This window comes from Aulonocara sp. 'chitande type north' Nkhata Bay, linkage group LG3 (genome assembly GCF_057382095.1).
Source record: "Aulonocara sp. 'chitande type north' Nkhata Bay isolate Kocher_YH1m ecotype deep benthic linkage group LG3, A_spYH_male_GT1.1, whole genome shotgun sequence".
NCBI lineage: Eukaryota > Metazoa > Chordata > Actinopteri > Cichliformes > Cichlidae > Aulonocara > Aulonocara sp. 'chitande type north' Nkhata Bay.
In genome coordinates this window covers 47906892-47925533 of record NC_141346.1, presented here as the reverse complement: position 1 = coordinate 47925533, position 18642 = coordinate 47906892, and the positions used below count along the sequence as shown (strand labels likewise).

At 42.2% G+C, this 18642-nt stretch overlaps 1 protein-coding gene across 2 annotated transcripts in view; it reads left to right on the top strand.

Moving 5' to 3' along the window:
• Nucleotides 1-326: 326 nt before the first annotated feature.
• Nucleotides 327-18642, top strand: part of LOC147335926 (DENN domain-containing protein 4C-like) — a 38785-nt gene continuing 20469 nt past the window's right edge. For both annotated transcript variants that reach the window (XM_086283970.1, XM_086283964.1), the window contains exons 1-2: nt 327-680; nt 15878-16188. In XM_086283970.1, the coding sequence (XP_086140096.1) occupies nt 15890-16188 (299 nt within the window). In that variant the 5' untranslated portion in view covers nt 327-680; nt 15878-15889. The remainder of the gene's footprint in view (nt 681-15877; nt 16189-18642) is intronic.

The following is an 18642-nucleotide window of genomic DNA, read 5'->3' as shown; positions in this document are numbered from 1 at the left end:
ATGCGATATCAGTGGCAAATAAGGTGGAGTCTTTATCGATAAGAAAAGCTGCAAAACCCACGACAATGCAGCTAGCAGTTCAAAATCTATCACATTTTCCAAAGTCTTCCAGGGGGCCGGTTGGATTCTTTGCCCTCCACCTTATGTCCCCCCCCCCCCCCCCCCCCCCAATTGACAGAATATTAACTTATATAAAATACACACATGCAGCGTGAATTGCATCAAAAAGTTGAAAATCATTTCAAAGTCTTTTACTTTGAAAGGATTCACCAGAAGCGGCTCCTTGTTCGCGAGCGCGCTTGCTCGCGCTGTCAGTTGCAGCGGTGGTTTGTTAGCAGCGTTTCCTTTTCTCTGGGCGGTTCCAGTCTGAGAGAGAGAGAGCGAGAGAGAGCGAGAGGTTCAGAGGAAAGCTCTAACTCTATCAGCCCAGACACAAACATGGCGCCTGCCTCCGCCGACAACTTCAGATGAAAGTGTGGCGAAGAAGTAACTAGCAAAGTACAAAGGAGTATTTCCGAGTGGCGTTTTCACCCTTCTTTTTAACTTGCCGTTCTGGTTTGACCAGTTTTTTTGTTTTTGCTTTGCACAAATAAGTCTGCGGGGTACTTCGAGGAGGTAAAACAAGCAAGTTGCCTACATGTCAACATTGTCTCTGTTTCTCACTGCGGTGTAAACAGCTGGTAAGTACTCGTGTTTTGTTCCGTGGAGATAACCGTTAGGGATCGCGGCATGTTGTGGAAATGAGAGGGAGTGGATGAAGTGCATTAGGTTAACTTTCGCTGTGTGTGAGTGCGCTCAGCCGCTGTAAATGCATTTTCCTGGTGTTGCGCTGCTGCACTTTCAGCGTGTTATCCAACCACGGAAAGAGAGAGAGAGAGCCACGTATGAGCGCTCGGGGTGATCATGGGAGGAAATTTCTTTTGTTATACCCACGACGAGGTGTATTTCCTGCATCAAAGTTGACCTACTTAAGGTTGGGATGCAACAGTTGGGAACATAACACCCCTCTCCTCCGCCGCCTCCTCTTGCTGCTCCTGCTCGCCTCTCCTCCCCGGGCCCTCCCTGTCGCCAGATAATCAGACTCAGCTCTCCTGGAGTCTGTCTACCCTTGCAGGTGTCTGCTCCCAGAAACAAACCCAACTTCCTGCGTGGGATCAAAATGTGTGTTGGGGTTTAAAGCTCAATTTTAGCAGGACCTTCTTGTCATGCAGTCAGCGCCGTGTTCGTGTAGAGGATCAACTGGTCTGACTTCTTTGTGAGTTTGCTTTTCATCCTTTTCCTAGCCGTGTATGATGTGGCACTATGCAGCGCCAAGGTGCTCACATATCTATGCCTCAGCACTTGACTGCTTGCCAGTCAGCAGCAGTCTAACCCCTGAGGTTAGCAGAGTGCTCCCTCTGCTCCGTGCTCCCATCACAGCTGTGGTGAATCATGACTGGCATGTGATATTTCTGCTCCGATGGTACAAGTTCCAGCAGAGCTCAGCTTGGCACTTCCTCTTCTGTTGTGCTCAAAGTATTCATAATTTCAATTAGGTGTTTTACCAACTGAGCTGGCTGCAGGAATGCTGTGTAATGACAGGATAATCGAGGCACGCGGAGTGTGAAAAACATGGAAATTGCTCTGGCAGAATCCACTGAGCCGTTGCCACGTGGAAACAAAATAAAATAAACCCTCTTCCTTGACCTTGGCTTGCCCTGACAGGCGCTGGGAAAGAGGAGTGGAGCAAACGTTTCCTCCCACTATAACCTCTACAATACTGCAGGTATAAAGTGAGTCATGGCTGCGCGGTGGCTTTGTGTACATTGAACTTGCACTTTGTGGCCTTCCAAAGGCTCTGTCAGGTGACTGGGGGGAAGGAGGTGGATTGGCTCAAAGGAGCAGCAGCAACAGGCAGTATTTATTCAGTGGGAGAGTGATATGTTGAGATACGTTAGAGCGTACCCGTGTGATCTGCTTCATTCTTTCATTCACAGTTGTGTTCACTCTACCTCACCCGGCAAATAGCACGGTGGAGCTACCTTTATCCCCCCTTCAGCCTCCACTTGAGTTGACACTTTCAGGTTGATTTATCACCCACACTTTCACTGTCAGTTTTCTCAGAGTTTGAAGAGCTTATTGGAGTCCCAACATCAACTGACACTTTCATGTCAATGAATGATTCGTTCTATAAATGAAAGTTCAACTTGTTTGAGTCACATTGTTTTGACAGTGTTAACCACCCCTGCTTGCTTTAACTCCTTCCATCAAATTATACCACCCAGCATGGCATGCTCACTTTTTGAAGACAGACTAACGACTTAGAACCCTAGTTGTTGTTTTTTTAAATAAACTCAGTTAGCTAACATTTTCTTTTTAGTTTTCCTGTTATAGCAATACATAAATATGAAAAACAAAAAGTAGGCAGAATACACTAACATTTTCTGTTAAGTAGTGGGAATCACCAGACCCCCACAATACATTATCACAATATTTCACTCATGATCTGATGATAGCTTGATTTTTAACATTTTGTGATAAGCTAAAAACACGTAATACAATTTATCATCTTTTATTTCAACTGTAAGTTATGTCCTCAAAGTTGTTGTTGTTGTTGTTGTTGTTGTTGTTTTTCCAATCTGTTTTATCTAAGCAGATAAAGTTATCTCACTTCAGTGATTCTTTTTTGTTGCAAAATGAGATTGTCAAGCACACCAACACTGTCACTAAAACCTACTATAAATGCTGTCATAAGACATAATCAGCCTGCAGTCAAATGGGATCAAGCTGGCAGTTATGTACTATGTTAAGTGTCCAGTTGACCATCTAGCTTCTTTCGCTGTTTGCCGTTGGTGTGTACTGTTTTGTGGGGTTTGGCTGGCTGGAACTGAAATTTTCCGAGACATGGATTACTCTGTCTCACCTGTGTCTGCTGTCTTTTTCAGCCCTGCTTCTTTGCCTCTTTCACCAGGTGTCTCTACATCCTGATCAATACAGAATTTTTAAGACCGATGCCAATACTTGATGATTTAAAAATCTGATACATCGGCCGATATTTCATTTTCTGCCAGACGCACAGAACATAAACAGATTTCATTAACAGTTGTTGCGTGTCTTTATTTATGAGTCCTTACTAAGATAATGTGACAGTGCTGATTATGAATTGTCGTGTTTTACTGTCGAAACAACTCATGGATTATCAGTTAACTATCTGTCCAACTCAGATTGGATTAGCTAGTTGTTGTTGGTGAGTCCCTGGTGGAAAAACTACGTAACATCAACACTCATAACTTGATTAAAGGGTGTTTCTCTCATAGCTTCTGTACTCTTTAAATTTTCATGTATTGGCCGTTACAAATGCTGATACTGATATATCGCCAAATAGCCTAATATCATTCGAGCTTTAGTTGTCTGTATCTTCAGCTCATTCGGAGGTTGCAGAGAAACTCTTGTGTGTGTCTTTAATGGCATTTTCGTTTCTGTTTCCTTTCAGTATTCAGTGTTAAGCACATGTGGTCAGCCTTTCAACTATTTAAAATCTTTCAAAGTCAGATTTCGCAGTGTTTGTATAAACCATTCACTGTGTAATATTTGTGCTTGTGTAAAGAAAGTTTTCCTCCATGAAGAGCTCAGAGGTTAGTGCCAGCAATGCTGTAATATCTGAATCAAGGACGCTTTTGCAGGCTTATCATTTCATTTACAGTCACACTTTTTTTTTTTTTTTCTTTTCTCAAGGTGTTTCTACACAATTAGCGGACAGATCGTGGTTTCTTGTCTCTTTGGAGCCAATGTGTACCTGAAGAAGCACTGTGCGTTCTGTTAAGCCGCCTGTTTGCACCTCTTAAGTTAAACCAAACTCAACATAGTTGTTTGTAGCCAAAGAGCAGCAGGAAGGCACTTGTAATCCGCTCCTCTTCCCTCTCAGGTAACCTGCTTCCCTCCTCTGACCCTTGTACTCTGCTGTGGTGTGCCAGCATGTCTGTTGTTTTCTTTCAGTAGCTCTCCCTCTGAGTCGGTGTAGACCCAGCTAGTTAGTACGAGCAATGAGTTTGCCTTCTCTCTCCCGTCTCCTTACAGTGGAAAGAATGCTCTGTGTCCACCGGCTTGTCACGCTTCAGGAGGGAGGCAGTCTTGTGACGTTTCTGCTAAGCCTGCCTTCGCTCCTTGCATCTACCCAAGCGGATTTTAACTGTAAATAGTCATATTTTTGAGGGAATGTGTGGTCTAAATGCTGCTTTTGACAGGTTTCAGTAAAGTGCCTCGTTTTCTTAAAAAAGAAAAAAACAACCCCACCTGCTTCACACAGTGGAATTAGAGACCCACTGTGATCCAGGAAGAAAAGTGGAAAATTTTCTGCTCCGCTCATTAGAATTCATTCCACGTCACTCCTGACTGCCTTTAGCGTTAGCGCTGATGCTATCTCTGAAAGTGTTGGACTGCTTAGAGTTCAAGATTTAGAGTTAACATACTAGGAGGGAGCAGACAATATGGGTGTTTGTCATAGTGCTGAAACAGCAGGGATTCAGTTCATTTTTTAATATGTAAATATGTAATAATCTGTTACAAGTGGGAGACACACCTTGCTTAAAACCTGTAAAATTGTGAAATATAGAGGTGGGTTTTTTTGGTTTTTTTTTTAATAACTTAAGTTAGAGCTGATGCCCAAAAGCTCAAATTCAAATAGCCTGAAGCAGCAGCAACAACAAGCAGCGTCATCCGTTCTGTCTGTCATCAGTGTGATTTGCCAACCAGATGCCTATTCTGAGAAGCTTGTTGACAACTGCCGTCTGTGCTTACATGAAATTGAACTTTATGTAGACATTTATGTGTAAAAAAAGCAGCGTTCACGGCAGGTCTTCGGCTTTATTCAAGCACTACAGAGAGAGGGAGGTGTTGTTAGCATATGGATTTGATAATGCCGAGCTATCACACAGACTCCACCTCTCTCACACACACACGCTGAACAGCAAATATTGAATGGTAAGAGGCATTTCTTGCAAGTGCACATGACCTTGTTGGAACATTTCTGAAAGACTTTCCTTACTGTCGTAATTACTTGAAGGCTGATGTGGATCACTTCTGTTAAGTCTGGCTTTTAGGTTCATCACAGCGTGCTGTTGAGATTAATGAGCAGAGTGAGGTATTTCTAGACCGCACTTTAACAGCCAACTATGTATGTGCGTGCATACTTCAGCTCACGCCGTATGAATGCAATCATACATCAGCTCTACCGGCTTTCCTTTATCTGCCCTAAAAGCAGCATTCCATGTTTTTTTCTCTCCCCCTCCTGTGGTTGTCTCCTTGTAAAGTGGCGGTTTCATCACCTCACTGGCACCTTGTACTCAGTCTGGCCTAAGCCACTGACAGCACACTGTGATGACAGGTGGCAGAGAGGGCCACTTTGCTCTTCAGATCATCCAAAGCCCAGAACTACAGAGTGCCACTTGAAGCAGGCTCTGGTGCTGCAGAGTGTGATACAGCGTGGCTCAGCAGCTGTTTCAGGCAAGCTGTGAGTGGATGTGCAAGGCAGGGCTCCTGCTGAAGTAACCGAGACGGACACAGCACTCGCTGTTGTCCAGCATCGCGCACAAACACACACAATCTTGTGCATGCGCGTAATCGCAGACAGGCTCTTTGGTTCCCCCCCCTGGGGAACGAGCCTCCAAGCTCTTTTGTGTAAAAGGGATGAGATCATCGTGGGGCATACCATGAGGGGATAGAGTAAGGGGTTCCACCTAAATAGAGAAATCTCTGTTTTTTTTTTCTGTCCCTTTCTCTGCATTTCTCTAGCCAACTTGAGTTTCCCTCTGCCCTCAGGGGTTGTTGAGGTCCCTTTGGCATGTTTGCAAGTGAGTTAAGACCAGTGTCCCCCACAAACTCCTTTGTAGTGCAGGAAAATCCAGTATTTTAATGAATGGCTTAGAGTACTGTTAGTGAGCTGATTTGAAATGTTGTATTACAAGATACGGATTCCTTTTTTTATTTTACATTTTGGGGTATTCACTGCACCTTGTCTGGTCCCATAATATCTGTATAGGTGCCCTCCCTGTCCCCTCCCTATTGATCACAGTTGCTTGAAAGTTCTGATTATATTACAAACAAGCCCTACTGAGGGATGACAATGCAGTTGTTGTCACTGCAAATCCAACTAAGACAGGAAGCTGTGCTCCAGGAGTTGTTGATTTGGCTTTTTCAGGGGTTATTGATTTAAAAAAAATGGTGGTTATGAATGCTGAAAAGGCACAAATTGTCTTTCCATCAAAATAGTTTGCATCCTCCTTTTTTTTTTTTTTTTTTTTTAAAATATTTGGTGGATATGATGGGATAATCAGTTTATCTAGATCTTTAACTCTCAGTGAGAGTATTGCTATAAATTGATCATTTTTGGTCGGAGGTTTTTTTGTCTTTGTCACGGTTCTCTGAGTGAAAACCAGACAAAGAGCGTGTCACACGATCATCAGGCCTCACGAGTAACAGAGGAACAGGTTTTCAAATGGAAAGGGAGGGGCAGGGCACTACCTTTTTAGAGGCATGGTCTCAAATTACAACACAAGACTTCAGTGTAGTGAAAATGTAATGGAACAGTTTGTCTGCCAGTTTGACCCTTGAACCATAAGCACTGTAAGATTTTCTTCAGATTAACAGGTATTTTTTTCGCCCCATCCCTCTCATGTTGCTTGCCATTAAAAGGGCAGACAACCCCGGATGCAGCTTTCACCTCTGTTTATGAATACTTTAAAGCTTTTAGCTCTAATTTCTTGTCAACACCGGCGTTTAAGACGAGTACATAGTTTTATTTGCTCGCCAGACGATAAAGGTAGCAATAAAATTTGCTTTGCTGCTATTGTCTTTCATGTATGTCTAAAACTAAAACTAGGCTTTTTTCAGAAGTCTCCGAGTCTGCCTTTACAGAGAGCATGGCAGCTAAGCTGAATGTACCCTTGAAAGATCAATTTCCTCAGCCAGAGTAACACTAGTCGCAGCTCAGGGTCGTGCAGCCTGGTATTGTTGGGCCTCGGTTGCTATGGCAGCGGCATGTATTATAAGCTGTCGAGAAGAGATATTTGTATGGTTGTGGGGCGTGTGGTAAATGCACGTGGGACTCTCTAGGGCTTCATGCTTTAAAGTATTGTGCCCGCCACTGTGGGCGCACCTGATGACATCAGGGGATGTTTGGCCCTGCGAGAAAAGAAGATAAGCAATGTCAGTGCCGTTGGTGGATGTGACCTGATTGTGCTCCACAGTGACAGATATCAGTAGCTGTATGAGCTATTCAGTGGCTAACCTACCCTCTTTAGTGCACACAATCAATGTAGTATAAACTATCACAGATTAATCCCAGTTCTAATAGCAACCTGGTAACAGCAAATAACGTGTTCCTTCAATGACCCATTTTCTGAAAACAGGAAATGATATGCGGTGGTTTCTCTGTGGTGGATGTCATTGATCATGGCTCAAAATGACAACAAGTATTTACGTCAACCTGCATTAACTTCTGTTAACTTATTAGAAATAATATTAATGCAGCACAACAGTGAAACCTAGGTAATATGATAACCGCAGTTCAGTTTTATTTACATAGTGCCAAATCACGGCAGCAGGTGCCTCAAGGTGCTTTATATTGTAAGGAAAGAGCCTACAAAAATACAAATATGACCTGAACATCCACTTGTTGACAGTAGGAAGGGAAAAACCCCGGTTTAACAGTAAGGACTCTCTAGAAGGGTTTAAAGAAGGGCGGACAAAAAACACTGAGTGGAAGAGAGCCAGAGATGAATAATAACTAATGATTAAATGCAGAGGGTTGTGTAAATACATAGAGAGTGCATCATGGGAAGCCTCATGCAGCCTAGGCTTATTGTAGTGTAACTAAGGGAGAGTTCAGGGTCACCTGATGCAGTCACAACTTTATGCTTTATCAAAAAGGAACGTTTTAAGCCCAGTCTTGAAAGTAGAGAGGGTGTCTGGCTCCTGGATCCAAACTGGGTGCTGGTTCCAGAGTAGAGGGGTGCTCATTTGGGATGATATGTTACTATGAGTTCTTTAAGATAAGATTACGCTTGATTATTCCTGATTAAGGATGTTGGATTTAACAGGGAGCCAATGAAGAGAAGCCAGTTTGGTCGAAACATGCTCTCCCTTTCTAGTCCCTGTCAGTGCTCTCGCTGCAGCATTTGTTTAATTCAGTACTGAATTTATTTTTTTTTTGAAAAAAGGGGGGCTAATTGCATGAAAGCAAAATGTCATACCAAGTGTCATGAATGGCACGCCAGCCTCGATGTTGTATTTTAGCATTTTTTGTGAAGTGCTTCACTGGTTTAGTGAAAATTCACAGGGAAGCAAAACCCCTAAGTGGTAATCTATGCCAATTATCTTAGGAAGCTGTATGACTCACAGCCTTGATATTTTTCATGCCAGCATGACTGTTTTACAGGAGATGGCATGCAGAGGTTAAACTGTGCATGATATCCAGCAAAGCCGACTCTTACAAGTCAAGAAAAGGAACCTAAAGTCCTTTCCTGCTGATCACTTTCTTCTAAATACAAGAAAACGAGGCACTGTTGAGTAGTTGCTGTTACATGACTGGTCCACAGCCTGAACTACTGTAACAATGAAGGCAGTCGATGAAAATTACATTTCATTTGCCTCACTGTATCTCATTAGGGATATATTCAGGTAGTCAAACCTACCCAACTCCCTCCTTGTATTGTATCCAGCTATAATCAATATTTTTATCTTATGGCTCAAATGATCATAACATAAAAGGTTTTGCTCAAAGTAACTGCAGTTCCCTTTAGCATAAGTACACGAGGGCTTACACTGTGTCTACACTGGGAGCTTTGAACTTTGCTTTTATTTCATTTTCACCGCTCACTCTTTTGGCCACTGCCACTCTTTGTTGCTTTCTTGCTGGCATAGCCCCTTTAATGGGAAATAAATGTGTATGCGTGTGTCCCTCTTGCTCCTACGCCACCACAGCTCAACTAAGTGTTTAGCCTAGCTTGACTCCTCTGGGAGCATTGACGTGTACTCTTATTTGAGCCAAGTTCTAACATAAAAAGAGCTGAAGTGAAACTGAGTATTGAAAATAACGAAAAGTGTCCGTGGAGCTGCTGTCTGTATTTTTGGTGCCGTGAACTCAGTTTTTCCGGTCAACTTGTCAACCAATCAGCATACGGCCGACACACTCGAACAATGTGCAGTTGAGATTTGGAGGCAGCACGTTTCCATTGGTTGAAAACCTCTCTTCGTAGGCAAATACGCACTTGCAGCACCATAAATTAAGTATAATGGCTTTTTCATGGTTTTATGGTTTTTTGAGGTTTCATATTTGTCTGCTGTCACCAGGGAGCCGTTGCTGGTCTATCAATCAGCCAGAGAAAAGAGCCAAGTTACAAGATACAAAGAGCTGAAATGACTCTGACTGTTCTTCATGTCTGTGCTTTTCATGCTGTCTTTGATGGTTTTTCACGCTTCTGCAGTTTGTTAACTCCACAGTCACTTCCTTTATTGTTTCAGCCAATCAGCGTTTGACCTGCACACGAGTATCTTCCACATTAAGCTGTGGTCTGTTGTGGTTTGTGTAGCATATACCCATGGAAACAGATACAAATGTGGTACTATAAAGCCAACATAACGTGTGGTGACAAAGAGAAATTTTGGGAGAAAGTAGTGTGAACTTAAATTAGGTGAATAATTTTTATACTTTTATTTTTTCCTTTTTATGTATTTTTTACACCTTTTTGCTTAATGATATTAGGAAACATTGGCACTGTACTGTCTGCACCTCACAATTACTGCCTTTGTCCTCTCCACCACTGCCACCACCACCATTATCACTACCACCACTACTATCTTGACTTTGTTTTTAGTATATTTTTCAATTAATTACTTACACAAATGTTTCTTTCAGTGTGGTTAAAATATTCTAGCAGACCACCTAAGAATGTATGTTTTTGCGAGTGTTTGTCCTGTCTTCCTCCCCTCACCCCCAACTGCTCGTGACAGATGGCTCTTCCTCCTGAGCGTAATTCTGCTGGAGGTTTCTTCCTGTTAAAAGGGAGTTTTTCTTTCCCACTGTCGCCAAAGCACTTGCTCTTGTTGGGGGTTTCTCTGTTTTCTTTGTATTAATGTAGGGTCTTTGTTTTGGAGGTAAGTTGGCATTAGCTGATAAATTGAAACTCATTTGTTTTCTGGCTCCACAATATCAGACTCCAAACTCCTAAGATGTATTTTATAAACTAATATGTGCACCGCTGACTATATCCATCTTTTACATACAGTCTATGGGTTTAGCATATTGTAATTGTAAATTAAAATAAACGTTAAATTTCAGTTACTGGCTTAGAAGCTGATGGTCAGTTCATGTTTGTGGACTAAACTTTTGAAACAACTGCTCATTTGTAACAGACTCCCTGGACCATTTTCCATGTCAAGTGTTTTGGCTGTAAAGAGGCACTTATTTACCCACAAACACAGAAAGCCCATCCAGTCAATGTTTAAACCACCAGAGAACATTTATTGGCCACTTTGGTGAGAGCACATTTAACAGTGTGGTTTGTTGCTGTGCAAATATGGAGAAAACGGCATTTTGCTTTTAAACAGGTTTTTGACAAGTGAGATGTAGCCATGGATACTGTGCAGTAAATCTTTTCAGAGCAATAAGTCTTAACTCTGCCTCTGCAATGATGTTGTCACATAATAGTAGTGATATGTAGACACAAAAATAAACAAGTATCGGGGACATGACTAAACGTAGAGCAAATAAACACACGGCCATGAGTACAGAGATAAATAGACGTTATTGACTGAAGTGAGTAAACCCGGTCAGATAGATCTCGATAGATCGCGGATCCCTCCTGCCTCTTACCTCCTGTCCTCATTAATGCACTTTTTTATTGCGTTTTCTGTTGGTGGTAAAAGTAGAAATCATTCCGCCACACGACATTAACCTTTACTGGTTTCGCTGCTTAAATGGCTGTGTTGACGCATTGCACTCGGCTCTTTTTACTGGAGCGTTTTCCCAGCATTGTAATGAAAAGGAGGCCATATCCTGGGAAGATGTCCAGTTTTAACTGTTGAAAGTTACCTGGACCGTAGAGCTGGCAGTCTTCTCGAAACAAATCAATTTTGGCACATTCTCATAGGCAGCAAGCCAAGTTTGAGCCCAGAAAGTGGCACTGCATGAATTCTTCGTTTCAATGAGTCATGTCCTGTGTGACAATAATGAAACATAACTTGAAATGTCTGTGACACAGATTATACCGTGGTTGTCCCAGAATGTATGCTGTCAGTGGTTGAGAATCTAGAAAGGATTTGAAACTGTGTGGAAAGTGTGTTTGGTGCGTTTGCCTCACTGTAGCTGAATATTTCCTCCCAGGTAGGCCGATCTACCACACCTTGAACTGCAGCCTCCTGCACACAAACGTAGCCTCACGTGTATTCTTTTTGATTTTTACCTCTCCCAACTTTCAGATTGCCTGCATTGTTGCTTCATGATAATACCGTGGCATTATTGCAGTGCGTTATCATGTCGACCGGTAAAAATAGAAACAAGAAGACTACAAAGAACTGCATTAAGCTGTGTCATAAAGTTCAGGGCTGTCTGTGGCTGTACAAAGTGGCTTCTTTTTCTGTCCTGCTGCAGATGCTGACTCACCAGTGGAAAAACCGAACTTCCTGAGTTGGTCCTAAAAGCTCTTTGAAGAGGGCATAGACGCGCTTGCCTTAAGACTCTAATGTGGAACCTTTTCCCTTTTTAAACACCCCAAAATGACTGGTTTTATATATTTCTTCACTTGCCTACTTACATTATGCTTCCAAAAATGTAAAGACCAGGAGAAATACATAATTATATTTAATGTACCGCTCTGTTTTATTTGTAGTTTCCTGCCGAGTATAACATTATGACAATAATCAACATGCTAGTAAAGAGAACAGTGGCAGGCTGCCCCACTATTGATTTTAACTCATAATGTTGTCTGTGGTGGCTTTATGGGTGGTCGTTGGCTTATATGATCTTCAGGAATTACTCAAACTAACGTCATTTGTGGCTCGCTCATTAGAATGAAATAGCAATAAATGACTGAGTTACTTCAGATAGATCATCACTGGCAGTGATGAAGACATCCCATGATCCCATGCTACTTAATTATGGCTTCAAGCTGCATCTTCAATAAGTGATTTGATTGTGAAAACCCTTGTGGGAGAAATTATAAAAAGTAACTAAGTCACCTTCTCCTTGTTCGCTCTGTTTCTTAACTGTTTAAGTGGCAGATTTGAGATGCATATTTACCTCACTATCTACTGAGGGACCACCTGTTATAAACTGAACAGGAAACAAACTCTTTAGTTTTAGCCGCAGAACCATCCTGCGGATGAACCATCGCTCTCTGCATTTTTAACCATACAGCAGTGTGTGACTGTGTTGCGTCTTGGTCTGTAACTGATTACTAAGTCCCTGACAGTGAACTTTATACTTGGCATTGTGACTCAAAGGTTTACTGGGAAAGCATAAACTTCTATTAGAAGTTCTCCTCGAAAACATGCAATACACGATGCCTAAAGGCGCATTATACCAGTGCCAGCCCAGTTTGAGACCATATTTCAGCAGTTTTGTAGACTTGGATGTCTGCTTGATTTACACTCTCAGTGGCATTTCTGAGCATTCCTCCAGCCTCGGCCGCTCTGCCTTGGCTCGTCGCAGCCACCAGAGCTTTAACTCTCTCGACTTGTTTGGAGCATTGCGGTGATATACAGTGACAAGGGTGTTTGGGAATGCCAGCAGATCCAGTCCCCTCGTTAAATCTTGCGTTTCCCTAGTGTGTGTGCGCTCCGGTGGGGTGCGACAGTCTTAAAGGATCCTTTCATTGCATTGACCACAGTATTTATTTTCTGGGGAATGCATGTGAAACCCATCCTACTGTGTCAAAGTCAAATGTTCTTCTGGCTAAGACGTACTTTCTGCTGCAGTTATAGTTGCAGACCTGCAGATCTTTGATGTACGTGACCCACATTAAGGATGTCATTTTACCTTGTGTGCCACATGCGGCCCACTTTGATCTTCAATCTGGCCTTTCTGTCAATTTAAAGAAGTTTAACTACAGATTTAATCTCTGACATGTCTTTAATGTAAGATAACGAAGTGCAGTTTCAACAACACATCTCGCTTTTTCTAGGAAAATAAATAAATATGTTAGTGTAACATGGTAGACTAATGTGCCTGTGTTAATTCAGCTCCATATTATTGTGTGAAGTTGCACTGGGTTGGGAGTGGTTTTGTGTGTGTGTGTGTGTCACATTTTTGGTGAGCCAATGGCTGGAATGGGGTTGGACTAATTAGAGGCAGGTGTACTTGATTGCACTGATACACTGGTCTACTTATAGCCCACACTACAAACACTGCTGTGTCGTTTTGTCTCTCTGTGCAGGTATGTAATGTGATGAAATCAGATATGTTTGGGATGGATGGATTTTGTGCTATGAATTCTATAGTGAAAGTGTCGTTTTGTCTCTCTGTGCAGGCCAGGGCCTATTATATGCCACAGCCTAAAGGTAGCAGAGTTGCAGAGGCTGGAGTGACCACTGGCTATATGCTTGCAGGGTGGTGGGTCTCCAAGGACAACTTCTAACCCTGTTACAGGCAACACGTGGAGTGCAACTGGCCGTGTGGCATAGCTGGCTCTGGCCTTGGGACTGTGTTTTTTATATAATTCATAAATGGGACACTGGACTGTTTTATCTTTTATCTCTTGATATATTTTTTTGTCAATAAATTATCTTTTAGAATTTTATTGACTGTCATCTTTTTGCCCACGACAGAGACGGTTGGTCAGACCTAGAATCTTTCTTTGGGTGTGTTACAACTGGCGTTGCCGACAGGATCTGGCTACCATAATCTGTAGTGGGCAAAAGCAAGATGACTGATCAGAGTGAATCACAGTCTGGCCCAAATAGAGAAGCACCAGTTTCTAGTGCAGGGTTTAGGCCCTTTGGTATGATCCCTATGTTTAATATGGTCACAACTAAATTTAGAGGGAAGGATTCAGATATTAGTCTAGGTGAATGGAAAAGTAATTTGCAGACAACATTTTCTTTGCAAGGAGTTCCTGTAGATTTTAGAGCAGAATTAACACTGTTGCTTGGAAGGCAAGGCTAAAAGAGAGATTTTAATTCTAGCACCAGAGAAGCGTAATTCACCTGAGCTAAATTTTAATGAGTTAGATAAGTTGTATGGGGATAAAACAACTGCTTCGGTCCTGCGCTCTCAGTTCTTCAACGCTCACCAAGAAACACATGAAGACATCAGTTCATTTGCACTGAGATTACTAGAACATTTTCTCAGGTTAAAGAGGAAGGACCCTAGAGGTATGAATGACGAAGATATTCTTCTCAGAGATCATCTGGTTGAAGGCTTGAGAGACACTGCCCTTAGAGGTGAATTCAGAACAAATTCTAATGAATGATCAGTTGACTTTTGCAGAAATTAAAGCAGAACTAATCCTGAGGGAACACGTTTATGGTGAAGTGGTTGATCCAGTCCAGTGTTTTGCTGCCAAAGGTGAAAGATACAAGACCTGTAATGCTAAGGATATGGAACAGATCAAATCAGAGTTGTGGGAGGACATGAACAAGCAAATGACCACACAATTCAATAATTTATCACAGACTTTGATCAAAGAAATCCGATCAGAACTTCATCAAGCTACACAAAAGACTTTGGACATTCATATTGTTTAATTTAAAAGATATGTATTCATGTAAAATATTTATGCACATATAGTTAAATAGCCCATACATAAGATATAAAATGTTAAATGGAATAAAAACAACACTATGGACAGTGTGTTCGCCACCATCTGAATGGCCCTGAACGAAGAAGCTCCCGTTGATCGACGCGCTCATCTTCTGCTTCATGATTGCTCTTTCTGTGTCCATCTTGTGTTTACGAGCAGTGAGGCAGTAAATACTGTGGATCCTATCCAAGACCTTGGGTAGCTTTTTGACCTCCTCAGTGCGTTGCTTGTCCTGCAAGCATATAGCCAGTGGTCACTCCAGCCTCTGCAACTCTGCTACCTTTAGGCTGTGGCGTATAATAGGCCCTGGCCTGCACAGAGAGACAAAACGACACTTTCACTATAGAATTCATAGCACAAAATCCATCCATCCCAAACATATCTGATTTCATCACATTACATACCTGCACAGAGAGACAAAACGACACAGCAGTGTTTGTAGTGTGGGCTATAAGTAGACCAGTGTATCAGTGCAATCAAGTACACCTGCCTCTAATTAGTCCAACCCCATTCCAGCCATTGGCTCACCAAAAATGTGACACACACACACAAAACCACTCCCAACCCAGTGCAACTTCACACAATAATATGGAGCTGAATTAACACAGGCACATTAGTCTACCATGTTACATTAGCATGCCTCTTTGGGATAAATTGTAATAATTGTATGTGTAAAATTGTGAAAATGCTCTGTTAGCTCATTGCACAGACTCTCCTGTAATTGTAAAACTTTTTTTTTTTTTTTTTTGAAAGCTGACAGAATATGTCCCGTTTTACTTTGAACCTAAAATCATAAATCATACATTTCTACAGTAGATGGTGAAAAAACAGGAAATTTTCTGTCATTTATTTGTTTATCTGTTGCTTCACTACATAAATGGAGGTCTGTACCACTGGTTAAAAATCCAAAATGTATCCCCTCCTTCACATTTTCCAGAGCCACCCAGTTGGACTGGATTAGAGTCTTTTGCAGGCTAATTCTGTTTGACACCCATGTGCTTTGTAAGAACATTTAAATACAGTATAGCATAGAAGGCTACAAGAAGCTTTGCTGTATATGAGGTTGAAATCAAAAATGTAAATTTTTTGTTCTTTCTTCTCAGGTACATCCAGCCATGATTGAGGACAAGGGTCACCGCGTGACCGACTACTTTGTGGTGGCCGGGCTGACCGACAAGTCCACGCCCCTGGAGCAGGACCTGTCGGAGACTAAATCCACCGGGCCCAAAGCTCCCATCACTGAGTTGGCCGTCATTAACAAGTCAGCAGGGGAAACAGTGCCTGAAGGCTTCACTTGTATCGAGAGCACCCACAGCGGCCAGCCAGCCAACCTTAATCATGGCAGTCTCAAGAGCCCCGAGCTCTTCCTCTGCTACAAGAGAGGACGGGGTAAACCTCCGCTGATTGACATCGGGTGAGTCAGCCATTTATTTACAGTATGCTGGTGTTTGTAATCACAAATGCCCATTTGCCTGCAGGAGGAGGAGACCATTATAAGTGGGGTTATTTAGCAATTTTAGAACTAGGTTTAACTGATGAATAGCACGAGAGAAAAAAAATCCTACATCATTTTAAACTCATGTGTTTAAAATGATGTAATCGGTACACAAGTTCTCCTGTAAGCTGTAAATTCAGACAGATGAAATATGTATGGTTCATCCAGCCAAGTATATAAAAATGAAGAATGAGATTTATTTTTTTATCCACTTTGTTGTGAATCTTTAGGTTCATCCTACTGCTCTGATTTCTTGCTGTGTTATTGTGATTAAGGCAGGTTAGAGAAGTGAGCTTGTGTGGAAGAGAAACAAGCTGATCAATTACACCTGCTACAAATTGCTGTCATTGCTGTGCAGATTGCTAGCTGACATGCTGGCAGTTGATCATACGCAGAAAGCAGCCCTGTGGTGAAAAATCTGATCAATCAGCTAAGTGGATCGTTAGTGTGCCGGTGCTGTCACGTCATCATTCAGAATTTCACATGAAAAAACCTTTTCAGCAGCGTCATTTGATGACTGTCACTGTCAAAAACCCCTTTTTTGTTTTTTGGGGGGGGGGGGTTCCCCCCTGCCAATCAAAACCTGCCACTGTTAGGTTTGTCAGTTTGTGTTTTATACCTGACAAAACATTACTGCAGACATTCAGGAAGTAGGCGAGTTAGCTGTTTATTCACTCTCCCCTATTTTGTGACAAAGTTCCCCCTCTCCGCCACGCCTCTTGGCTCGTATCTGACAATAGAAATTTCCCTGCTTCCTACTATTATGTTTTAAAAGGGAACTCCAATATATTTCACTTCACGCAGCGAGGTATGCCCTAAGCCTTACTAGCGTCACAGGAAGCCGAACTTTTAATCTACATCTCATCAGCAGCAGCATTTTATCCTGTTACCTGAGTGAAGGAGCAGTATCTCATGCAGTAATGCATCTTTCAGAACAGTGATGCAACCTCTTAAGGCATTCACGTTCTTCACACACCTGAGCTTTGTCTAAAGCCTGTTTTTTTTGGGGTTTTTTTTTTTTGTTTTTTTTTTTTCCTCCTGCTAACAAACTGGAGATTCCAGTTACAACTGCCAGCATTCTCCTGCTCCCTCTCTGAAAGATTCCCCTCCTCTCTGCAAAATCAAGACTGGATTAAATAAAAAAACGTCGATCTGGTGCCTCAGACTTTATTTCCATTCTGTAAGGAATCTACTAATGTGATTTCCTCCTCCTAGGTATCGCTTTATAGCCGTGACTCCCTGCACACACAGAAGATTGTATGCAAAGTCATATTTCCTCCATGAGATTGTGCAATCCCCCTCAGCATGCAAATAGGAAAAAAAATAGAAGTAAACTTGTAAAGCTGCTTTGTACTTTCATCATCAGTTGAGACACTTATGCCTCTGATGAGGCTGAATAACAGCGTGGTCTTCTTGCGGGTTACTGTTAACAAATATTTAGACTCCTAATGTAAAATTTGTGAATTTAATACAAAAGCTGTTTGAGAAGATGCTTGCTTTTACTCCACCTTCCGCTTGTCCAGTGAATAAATGTAAATCTAGTGAAGCGTAAATCATTTATCGCTCCTTCTGTTGTCCAACATTCCCAGCCCGGGGCTCCAGAGCATGACTGCTTACCGTGCCCATTAAGACCCTGTTTTTGTTGCCTAAATGAGAATTTTGCTGGCAACTGTCCTCCCGGCCTCTTTTGATTTGTCCTGCACTCTTTTCAGAATAAATGGAGTGTTTCAGGACTATTATATCTGCAACGGCTGGCTCTACCCGTGGATCAAAAAGTGTGTTTTTAGTCCTAGTTTGTAGAGGGTAGGAGTCAAAGCTTTTGGCCTCCCACATGGCATTGTCCAGATGGAAAGGGAGGACATGGAGCATGCTGCTACAGAAGCCCTGCAGTCATGCAAAAAATAAAAAAATCCAACACAGTGGGGCAGTGATTGCTTTCCAGACTGCAGCTCTTGGCTGTGTGAAATTCAACGTGGGAGCGAGCAGGTTGCAGAGACAGGTAGCGCACAGAACGTTTTAGCTGTAACATCTAAAGGGTTTAATCTGTTGTGAGCTGGATACGAAAACCACTTTACTGTCTGGGATGTGAATGAGTCAGCTACTAAGTCTGAATCACATCACTCACTGAAGACAGACTTACCGAGGCTTTAAAGAGAAACCAGAGCTTTCAGAATAAAGTAAGCAGTGCTGACCACACACTGATCCTCTCTGTAAAACAGGAGAACCAGAGATTATTCTTACCACAGAGCCACAGTTTAACCCCTTTATTTAGTGTCTCGCTGGCATACACTTTGTTTCCCATGGGAAGGATGCTTTCATATAGTAGCAGTGCGGTGCTTATGCTTTGTCAGATTTGTGCGCCTGAAGAAATTG